The 11,480-nt window shown below is 46.8% G+C and overlaps 1 protein-coding gene across 3 annotated transcripts in view; it reads right to left on the minus strand.

The window, feature by feature from the left end:
- The window catches only part of CALN1 (calneuron 1), a 668,523-nt gene that overhangs the window by 327,698 nt on the left and 329,345 nt on the right, over positions 1-11,480 (minus strand). For all 3 annotated transcript variants that reach the window (XM_026446609.1, XM_026446607.2, XM_026446608.2), the window contains one exon: positions 10,899-11,042. In XM_026446609.1, coding sequence (XP_026302394.1) covers positions 10,899-11,042 — 144 coding nt within the window. The remainder of the gene's footprint in view (positions 1-10,898; positions 11,043-11,480) is intronic.

Consider the following 11,480-nt stretch of genomic DNA (forward strand, 5'->3'; position numbering starts at 1 on the left):
ATAGATAGATAGATAGATAGATAGATAGATAGATAGATAGATAGATAAAAGGAAAATTCTGATTCAGCAAGTCAGGGGTAGGGCCTGAGATAGAGCATCTTAAACATGCTTCCAGGTGATGCTGACTCTGACTGTCCCCAGACCACACATGGAGGAGGGAGGACACCAGGTCTCTGCACATGCAAGCACTTTGAGGGCCACCTGCATTCAGACAGCGGTGACTGAACCCCTAAGGACAGACTTTACTTCCTTCATCAGGTTCCCAAAGGAAAAACTCCTTATCACATCACATTTACCTTCCACACATACCTTCCTGCTCATGTAAATATCCACAAGCTCGATGAATACTCTGTAGCCAAAGAGTTTTCTTTTAACCAAGGGTCCCCCCAGCCCAATTGTGTCAATGTACATATGGCTGCACAATAACCTAATGTGATTGTTTAAGGATCAGGCTCGTGGCCGGGCATGATGGCTTACACCTGATATCCCAGTCCTTTGCGAGGCCGAGGTGGGAGGATCATTTGAGGCCAGGAGTTCAAGGCCAAGCTGACCAATATGGAGAAACCCCATCTCTACTAAAAATACAAAACTTAGCCAGGCATGGTGGCGTGCACCTGTAATTCCAGCTACTCGTAATCCCAGCACTTTGGGAGGCCAAGCAGGAGGATCACGTGAGGCCAGGAGTTCAAGGCCAACCTGGTCAACATGGAGAAACCTCGTGTCTACTAAAAATACCAAAATTAGCAAGGCATGGTGGCATGCACATGCAATTCCAGCTACTGGAATTCCATTCTAATTCCAGCTGAGGCACAAGAATCCCTTGAGCCGGGGAGACAGTGGGCAGAGATTGTGCCACTGCACTCCAACCTGGGCAACAGAGCAAGACTCTATCTCAAAAAAAAAAAAAAAAAAAAAGGGGCTATAGGCTCCTGGGCTCTACGCTTGGGGATTCTGATTCTATCAATCTGTTTTATTTTGTTTTTCTTTTGTAGAGACAGAGTCTCATGCTGTTGCCCAGGCTGAAGTGCAATGATACAATCATAGCTCACTGCAGCCTCTACCTCCCAGATTCAAGCAATCCTCCTTCCTCAGCCTCCTAAGTATCTGGGATCCTAGGTGCAAGTCACCACACCAGCTATTTTGTGTGGTGTGTATGGTGTGTGTGTGTCTTTTGGTAGAAACGGGAGTCTCACTGTGTTGCCCAGGCTGGTCTCGAACTCCTGGCCTCTCAAAGTGCTGGGACTGCAGACATAAGCCACTGCACCTGGCCCTGGTTTTGGGTTTAACACACTCCCCATGTGCTTCTGATGTGTAATCAGGTTTGGGAACCTCTGCTTTAGGCTAAAATCTCCACCTGCTTTCCCCTCTCGCCAGGTAGTTCCACTTCCTGCAGTCTGTGGGTGAGCGTCTTGCCTCACGCACAGGAAAGAAGTGTGTGTTCTATCTCACCAAAGAGACTGAATGCAAGTTCCAGAGCATTCTGACCAGCACACTGACATGTCTGAAGGTGAAATGGAAATGAGCACTGCTTGGCATTATACATACTATACACCCTTTCTGTCTTCTACGAGATTGGAAATGAAAACAGAAAAGTCATATTAATGTGACTTATCAGCACAGGATAAATACTCTTAATGAATGGGCAATTGAAAAGGGGATGATGGGGACAGGAGGGCTGACATTGGGGACACCACCAATATCTTTCATGTGACTCAGGCCATGATTTTGTTCTTAGGCAGCTCAGCAGTTTGTCTCAAAACACACCAAGAGTGAATCCTGCCAACCATAAACATAAGCAAGTTCACACATAAGGGCCTGAAATAAATCCTTTTTAAATTGAACTGAACTGAATCAAATTCACCTATCCAGGCAGTGGCGAACCTTGAAAACAAATTACAAATAAGTTGAGAAATGAGAATGAATTTCCAAACTCCAACACACATGCTTGAATTGCATGAGATTCTACATCTTTGAGGAACAGAAGGTAAATCAAGGAGGAAGAGGGCAAGATCTTCAACTGTTTGAAAGAAGGACCTTTGTTCTCCTCGCAGAGGAGAGGTGGGCGCGGGTTGGAAGAAGAGAGAATTGCATTAGGAAATGTGAGCGGGGCTGGCGCACGGGCCCTTGTGCTGCTGAGAATGTTTCCTGGTTCGATTGTTTCAGGAAAGCATTTGCAAAGTTAGCTGGATTCACTCCAGATGACCCAGTAGTGTGGTTTTGAAAGTACTGAGAATGCAGAAATCAATTGAATACATCCCTTAGGTCTTGAGGATACCAAGCCTTTATTCCCCAGTGAATGTTGCAGGAAGCTCTGAGATCAGAGCTTGTGGGGATCACAGAGCTAAGGGGAACACATAGGGTGTAGCCCAGCCCACAGTGACTTCAAGAAGCCATTTTTCTCAACTTGCTTCTATAATTCAGCTGTGGCTGGGTGTGGTGGCTCATGCCTGTAATCCCAGCACTTTGGGAAGTGGAAGTAGGAGAATCACCTGAAGCCAGATGTTCAAGACAGCCTGGGCAACAAAGTGAGACCCCCTGTGTCTACCAACAAAAATAAAAATAAAAGAAACAGAATACAGCTTTGGAGACAATTTTTTGAGTGATTATTTTTTTTCCTTTTCTTTTTTTTTTGTGTGTGTTTGAGACACGAGTCTCGCCGGGACACCCAAGCTGGAGTGCAATGGCACAATCTCGGCTCACTGCAACCTCCGACTCCCAGGTTCAAGCAATTCTCCTGCCTCAACCAGCTGAGCAGCTGGGATTACAGGAGCCTGCCACCACGCCCAGCTAATTTTTGTATTTTTAGTAGAGACGGGGTTTCACCATATTGGCCAGGCTGGTCTCAAACTCCTGACCTCAAGTGATCCACCTGCCTTGGCCTCACAAAGTGCTGGGATTACAGGCATGAGAGCCACCGTGCCAGACCTTTGAGTGACTATTTTGTCAACCAATCCAAGGATGATACATAACTAATATGATGCATAGGAGGAAAGTTGATTCCTGACATGCAAAGGACACCTTGGGAATTGGCTTAAAGGGCTCAAGGAGCCTGGTGGAAAAGAACTGCAGGCTTCCAGAATCAGGGCTGATGGAGCGATCCTGGCCCCCAAAAATAGGCATCCAGGAAAGGTGGATCTTGGTCCTCAACTGGTGCTTGGTAAAAGTCACCTTAGCTACAGAGGCTGATGAAAGAGAAATGGAACAGTGACCACAAGAGAACAAAGAACTGAGTTAAAGTTCCAAGAAACAACTTTTGCAGTGATGAGCCAAAGAGGAGACCCCAGGCACTGGGCAGAAGTTTGGGCTTTTTGTTTATTTAACTCTGAATAGTTCAGGCTGGGCCCAGTGGCTCACATCTGTAATCCTGGCTCTTCGCGAGGCTAAGGCGGGAGGATCCCTTGAGGCCAGGAACTTGAGAGCAACCTGGGCAACAGAGTGAGACTTCGTCTCTGCAAAGAACAATAAAAAACTTAGCTGGGTGGGGCAGCCTGTAGTCCCAGCCATTTGGGAGGCTGACTTGGGAGGATAGCTTGAAACCAGGAGTTTGAGGCTGCACTGAGCAATTACTGCATACTGCTGCACTCCAGCGTGGGCAACAGAGCAAGACCCTGTCTCTACAAAAAAATAAAATAAAATAAAATAACTCTGAGCAGTTCAGCCCATTTGGCACACACATGTGCATGCAGGCACGTGCACACACAGACACACACACATACACACACAGCCAGTCCCACCACTGAGGGCAAACTGGCTACAGGCCAGGTGAGCAATCCCAGACCTTCCTGCCTGCCTTCCATTCTGTCCCCTGGAAATGTCTGGCTGGATCTGTGTCCAGGAAATCCAGGCGAGATCCCTAATCCAGGGAGATGACTGTTCCATGTGCAGCCGGCAAGGCACCCCCCTCCCAAGGAGCCACCTAATGAAAACCTCATGTGTCAACTTGGGTTGCACAGACAAACCCAGGCTAATTCCAGCCGGGCCTCATGCCGAAGGTATGACCTCACTGTCAGGCAAAGCGGCAGGGACCCCAGAGAAAGAAAGATTGGTGTGTGGGCCAGACCTGCTTCTAATCACAGCCAGCTGGGATGCATAGAGGCACCGTTGCCATCCCGCCTGCCCAATACCAGGGTGTACAGACCAGGAGGCATGATCATCCTACAGCAAAGAATCCTAAGCTTTGCCCCAAACACTCCTTTTTCTTTTTTCTTTTTTTTTTGTTTTGGCGTCATCCACATACTAGGTTGGTGAGATTACTTTTGCACCAACCTAATAAAAATCTCTGCCATTCCACATGTTCCACACCAAAGAGAAACTTAATTAGGTAGGCTCGAATCTCCGGAGGATTCCCAGTTACAGAAGCGAGGAAGGAAGGATATAATTAGAACCTAATTTTTTTTGTCTTAACAGAACAGCTGAAAAGGTCCCACTAAGAGAAGGACAATTAAATGCAGTCATTCCATCCATAACCAGAACCTGGTACCTGAGAAGTTTCACTCATTGGCAAAGTGAAATTGGCAAAATACCTTTAAGACATGCACTTCAACCTTAGACTGGGCATTTTTCATTTAGCTCTTTTCACACTTAGGGATTGTATAAATTTTTGTGGCGGCAATGCCTGTAGCCTACACTGCTGTATATTTTCATGGATTTTGTACTAAATCTTTTGTAGGCAACAAAACAAAACTTCAAGGAAGCTGAGCTTCAAAAATAAATAAATGTGCTTTTACCTGATGGGTCACCATGAAATAGTCGATGACTTGGGTTGTTGTTAAAGGAATGAATAGAAATCCGCTGCGAGATTTGCTCAGAAGTTCTGCTTTCGGCGTTGGTAGCTGAGTATGATGAGTTGCAAATAAATTGGTGAAACTTGAAGTCTCTTAAACCGCATCCCAGATGCCTGAGCCCTGATGAGCTCTTTGAACAGTATCATCACATAAAGCCCTAAGGGACTCCAAGCTCTCATGAAATCAGGGAAAATTTGCAATAATCTAAAAATTTCCCCACAAGCTGGGGTCCAAAGAGAGAATATACAAACAAGCATGAACTTGGGGCTGAAGACGCTTAAATCTTTTTTGATTTTTTTGTTTTTTGGGTTTTTTTTTTAGAGACAAGGGTCTAGCTCTATTACCCAGATGGGAGTACAGTGGCGTAATCATAGCTTACCACAGTCTTGAACTCCTAGGCTCCAGCAATCCTCCTGCCTCAGTCTCCCAACTAGCCAGGATTACAGATGTGCACCACTATGCCCAGCTAATTTTTTCTATTTTTGCAGAGACAGGTTTTCACTATGCTGCCCAGACTGGTCTCAAATTCCTGGCCTTAAGCAGTCATCCTACCTTGGCCTCCCAAAGTGCTGGGACTACAAAATGTGGGCGACGGTACCCAGCAAGATCCTTAAATCTTATAGGAATAACTCTCCCACAATTATAGGAATAACTTCCAGACATAACTAGGAATAACACTCTACAAGAAAAATGTGCCCTTCCTGTGTGTAAAGAAGTTGCTAATTGCTAATTCCATTCACATTTAGTCCATTTGACTAGGATTTTTGTTTGTTTGTTTCTTTAGACAGGGTCTTGCCTTGTCGCCCAGGCTGGAGTGTAGTGGCGCAATCTCAGCTCACTGCAATCTCTGCCTCCTGGGTTCAAGCGATTCTCATGCCTTAGCCTCCTGAGTAGCTGAGATTACAGGCACGTGCAACCATACCTGGCTAATTGTTTTGTATTTTTAGTAGAGACGGAATTTCACCATGTTGGTGAGGCTGGTCTCGAACTCCTGACCTCAGATGATCTGCCCGCCTCAGCCTCTGATTACAGGTGCGATTGACTAGGTTTTATTACAAGAGTTGTGTGAGCAGAATCAAGGACCCAAAGCCTTCTTAGTTCCAGAAACAGAGGTACAGGTTAAGACTTTTCTCATTTTAAGGAGGAAACTTTTTTTCCTCTAAATGTATCTCTGAGATAATGATGGAAGTCACTGGAAGTTAGATCTTGCTAGAAAAGGTGTGCTTTGCTCCAGCTTTTCAGAAATATCTCTAAAATATAAAGCAAGGTCGAATCAGGCCTACAAAGACATGGTGAGTCACCAGCAATCAGAATCAGGAGAACAAGCTGGGAACCACTCATACAACTGAATACCCTGGATAAAACATCTCTATCCTGAACCAGAAAATAAATGTCTACAGCTGCACTTGGCGGTTGGCCCTAGGGTCCATTCACCATATGGTCACCCTTATTATCATCCTCCCAACAAGTCCAGCAAGATAACAGGCGAGAACCATGCTCTTGCAACTAGCCTGCAGGCCGAGCAATCATCTCCTTATCATAACCTTGGTCTGTTCTTCCAAAGAGACTTCCTGCCCATCTCCTCTGTCCTTGCTTCTTGGTGTATATCTCATGCTCAACCTAGGGATGCCAAAAGCCCAATCCTCTGGTGCCCGATGCCTAGAACTACGCTGCTTCTCAGAGGGGAACGGTGTGTGTTAACAAAACAAAAGAGGCCTCCTTCCTGGACCTTTATCTAAGGGAAGATCTAGCTGGTTTGGGATAAAACTTAAGGTTCTAGAGTAGGGAAGAACCTTAAAGATTATCAAATCCAGTCATTTTTCAAAGCTTATTTTATTTTACTTTATTTTTGAGATGGAGTTTCACTCTGTCACCCAGGCTGGAGTACAATGGCACAATCTCGGCTCACCGCAACCTCCGCCTCCTGGGTTCAAGGGATTCTCCTGCCTCAGCCTCCTGAGTAGCTGGGATTACAGACATGTGCCACCATGCCCGGCTAATTTTGTATTTTTGTTAGAGACAGGGTTTCTCTATGTTGATCACGCTGGTCTTGAACTCCCGACCTCAGGTGATCTGCCTGCCTCGGCCTCCCAAAGTGCTAGGATACAGGTGTGAGCCACTGTGCCCAGCCCATTTTTCAAAACTTTTTAAACATTATGAGGGCTGGGTGCGATGGCTCACACCTGTAATCCCAGCACTTTGGGAGGCTGAGGCGGGTGGATCACTTGAGCTCAGGAATTCGAGACCAGCCTGGCCAACATGGTGAAACCCCATCTCTAATAAAATGCAAAAATTAGCCAGGCGTGGCGGCACACGTCTACAACCCCAGCTACTCAGGAGGCTGAGGCAGGAGAATCGCTTCAATCTGGGAGATGGAGGTTGCAGTGAGCCAAGATCGTGCCACTGAATTCCAGCCTGGGCGTAAGACAGAGTGAGACTCTGTCACAAATTAAAGAAACACTACAAGGTTGCATTTTTTTCCAGCGAGGTTGTATGCGGAAACTCAGTAAATAGAAAACAGACATAAAACAAGCTGTTATGTCCATACAGTGGAATAGGAATATGGTCATCAAAAGAAATGAAGTCATGATAAATGCTACCACACAGGTGAACCTTGGAAACACTATAGTAAGTGCAAGAAGCTACTCACAAAGGAAGGCAAATTATATTATTCCATTTATAGAAAATGTCCAGCAGAAGCAACCACAGAGACAGAAAGTAGAGAAGTGCTTGTGTAGGGCTTGGGGAAATACGGGGATTGAGAGGTGACAGCTAAGAGGCGCAAGGTTTTGTCCAGATGCAGTGGCTCACACCTGTAATTCCGGCACTTTGGGAGGCCAACGCGGGCGGATCACAAGGTCAAGAGATCGAGACCATCCTGGCCACCATGGTGAAACCCCGTCTCTACTAAAAATACAAAATTTAGCTGGGTGTGGTGGTGGGTGCCTGTAGTCCCAGCTACCTGGGAGGCTGAGGCAGGAGAACCATTTAAACCCGGGAGGCGCAGGTTGCAGTGAGCAGAGATGGCGCCACTGTACTCCAGCCTGGTGACAGAGCGAGACTCCGTCAAAAAAAAAAAAAAAAAAAGTGAGATGCAAGGTTTCTTTTTGGAGCAATGAAAATGTTCTAAAATCGACTGTGGCATGTGTTGCACAAATCTGTGCATCTAGCCTGGCCTGGCTGACCTGGCAGAACCCCTGCATGGTCCTCCTGGATGAGCCCACCAATCACCTGGATATTGAGACCACCGATGCCCTGGCAGATGCCATCAATGAGTTTGAGGGTGGTATGAAGCCAGTCAGTTCTGACTTCGGACTCATTCAGCAAGTGAGGTCCTGGCCAGGTGTGAGGCACAGCAGAGAGTGTCTAGGTGGTTGGGTGAAGCAGTCATGGCGTATGAAGAGGCGTAGTACTTGCTTACTGAATTAAGACAAGGGGCTCAGGGTGTAGACACAGGTGGCGAGGACCAGATCTTACGGCTCTACTTATGGGGCTACTTTGAAAGGCTTAACTGAAACACTTCATGTCTTCAGTAGCTACTTGGAGATGTTAACCAACTCGGGATTATTGAGCCAAATGGGGCAGAGAGTTGGGTAGAAAACAGGGTGCTTTTGCTACTGGTCCCAAGATTCTTCAATCCAAAAACAGGATTCTGCTAAGAAGGGTGTGGACTAGATAGGGGACTGCCACAGTCATCAGAGAATAAGCTGCAGGTCATTTCTCTGAAGCTTTGGAGAAGATGGAAGTTGGGTAAAAAAGAAAAAAAAAAAAAAAAAGGAGGCTAAGAGCGAAGCCTCTGAACAGATCTGGACAATGGGAATGTCCAGACAGAAGGAAGTGACAATGGGAATGATACAGTAGCTCCAGCTCAGAAGGCTCCAAAGCCTGCGGGTTATGGTGTCCTTGGCATAGACCATCCCAAAGAACTTAGAGGCAAGGAGGCAGTCTGCAGACATGGGCGTGCCGGGTAGGGCAGGCAGATAATGCAGTTTTCTTCCTAGAAGCCCCTTCCCTCAGTCTGCTAGGCAGGAATGGGGACAGTGACTGGCCCAGGATTAAGTCTAGGATTTGTTTTCCAGGTTGCACAGGAAATGCGGGTCGGTGGGAAGCAGAGACACTGACTGGCCTGGAGATATCCTGGCCAACAGGGAACGCCTCAAGTCGAAGCTGGTACATGAGAATCCCCAGCTCACCAGAAGGATGCACAACACGTGAGCCCTCTGGTCTCGGGTTAGGACCTCCGTCTGGAGACCAACAGCTGCTTCCCACTGACCAGTCTCTCAGACAACATAGAGAAGTGGTTGCCTAGGGCTTGCGGGGATAGGGGGATTGGGAGGTGATGGCTAAGGGATGTGAGAATGCTTTTTGGAGTGATGAAGGTGTTATTTTATTTTCCTTCAACTTTTATTTTAAGTTCCGGGGTCTGTGTGCAGGATGTGCAGGTTTGTTACCTAGGTAAACGTGTGCCATGGTGGTTTGCTGCACAGATCAACCCATCACCTTGGTATTAAGCCCAGCACCCATTAGCTATTCTTCCTGATGCTCTCCCTCCCCACCCCCAGCAGGCCGCAGTGTGTGTTGTTCCCCACTATGTTCTCATCATTCAACTCCCACTTATAAGTGAGAAAAAGCACAGGTATCTTGGAACCTAAAATAATATACATTTTAGGCCGGGCGCGCTGGCTCACACCTGTAATCCCAGCACTTTGGGAGGCCAAGGTGAGATCAGGAGACCAAGACCATCCTGGCCAACATGGTGAAACTCCATCTCTACTAAAAAAACAAAAATTAGTCAGTAGTGGTGGCGGGCGCCTGTAGTCCCAGCTACTCTGGAGGCTGAGGCAGGAGAATCGCTTGAACCCGGGAGGTGGAGGTGGCAGTGAGTCGAGATTGTGTCACTGCACTCCAGCCTGGGTGACAGAGCGAGACTCCATCTCAAAAACAAATAAATAAATAAAATACAATTAAAAATAAAAATTAAATTAAAATAAGATAAAAATGTTAAAATAGACTTGTCATGAAAAAAGAAAAAAGGTGAGAACATGTGGTGCTTGGCTTTCTGTACCTGTGTTAGTTTGCTGAGGATAATGGCTTCCAACTAAAATCCGTTGTGGCATTGGTTTTACAAATCTGTGACTCTCCTCTGGCTACAGTGGGGCTACACTCCCGCAGTGCGGCAGTACTGCTCCCGCGGCCCCGCCCCTGCCCCTCCACCTGCCTTAGCTGCACTCTTAACTACAGCGGTACAGTTACCTGTCTGTTTCATGTCCTCCTTCCAGTAACATTTGTCCATGTCTGGACTTAACTGGCTGTTCCCTGCAGCCCCTTGCTGGTGAACTTTTCCTGCCTGTGATGCAGCCAGAGACACTGAGGATTAGCCCAAGAGCCCAAGCCCAGGCTCTAGCCCATGCAGGAGCTTAGGATTCTTGTTTGAGGGGTTTTGGTGATGTTGGAGGAAGATCCCACCATCCCCATTCCTTTTTGCTTCTAGCTTGGAGCTCTGGACCAAGACCAGTTCTTAAATAATTACTCAACAATGTAACTTTTAGATCTGCGTGACATCTACAAAACATCCAATAAAGAAAGAGGACACAAACAAAAAAAACCCTGTGCATCCACTAAGCACCCCTGAATTGTGCACTTTAAATGTGTGAATATTAGAGTGTGTGAATTCTATCTCAATAAAGCTGTTACTTAGAAGAGGAGGAGGAGGAAGGGGGGAGGGAGAAGAAGAAGAAGAGGAAGAGGAAGAAGGAGGAGGAAGGGGAGGAGGGAGGAGGATGGGGAGGGAGAGGAGGATGGGGAGGGGGAGAGGGATGGGGGAGGGAAGGAGAAGGAGGAGAAGGAGGAGAAGGGAAATAAGAAGGTGCTATAACTGCTCCACCAGCCAGGCTTCTTTCCTCGCCCCATCCTATAGTGGCCCTGAAACCATCTCTACAGGTCCCTAGAACTCTATGGAAAGTTACTGAAAAAGCCTGTTCTAGTCCAAGTTTCTATTTCTCAAATGTAAACCAAGTCTTTGGACTTAAAAGTGCAAGGCCCTGCATAAATCCAACGTCTCACTGATGAGACCGGGGCACGTCTCAGGGGAGAAGCTGCTTGTACGGGTCTTACCGTCCATGTCCAAGCGCTGCATGATGATGGCCAGCTCCACCTCGCTTGGCATGTACCCCAAAGAGCGCATGGCCATGCCCAGCTCCTGCTTGGAGATGAAGCCGTTCCCATCCCGGTCCAGAACCCGAAAGGCCTCTCGGATTTCTACAATGGAAAAGCAAAGAAAGTCCAGTGGTCACATGGTTGGCTTTATTGCACTGCAGTCATTGGTGATTGTCTACCGAGAACTCCTAACTGCTTTACAAACAGTGATTTGTTAAAACTCTTTAATCAGATAAAAGGGAAGACAGAAGAAGAACATAAGAAAAGAAACAAAGAAAAGAAAAAGGAAAGAGAAAAAAGGAAATGGAAGGGAGGAGAGGAGAAGAGAAAATGAGAAAGAAGAGAAAGAAAAGGAAAGGGAGAAAGGGAGAGAGAAAAAGAGGAAGGTGGAAGAGAGAGTGGAAGAGAGGAATGGAGGGAGGAAAAAAGAGAAAGGAAGAAGAAAGGAAGAGAGGGGGTGGAAAAAGGGAAGGAGGGAGGGAGAAAGGAAGGAAGAAAGCAAGGGAGAGAGGGAGGAAGGAGGGAAGTAAGGAGGAAGGA

The sequence above is a fragment of the Piliocolobus tephrosceles genome, chromosome 8 (genome assembly GCF_002776525.5).
Source record: "Piliocolobus tephrosceles isolate RC106 chromosome 8, ASM277652v3, whole genome shotgun sequence".
Classification (NCBI taxonomy): Eukaryota; Metazoa; Chordata; class Mammalia; order Primates; family Cercopithecidae; genus Piliocolobus; species Piliocolobus tephrosceles.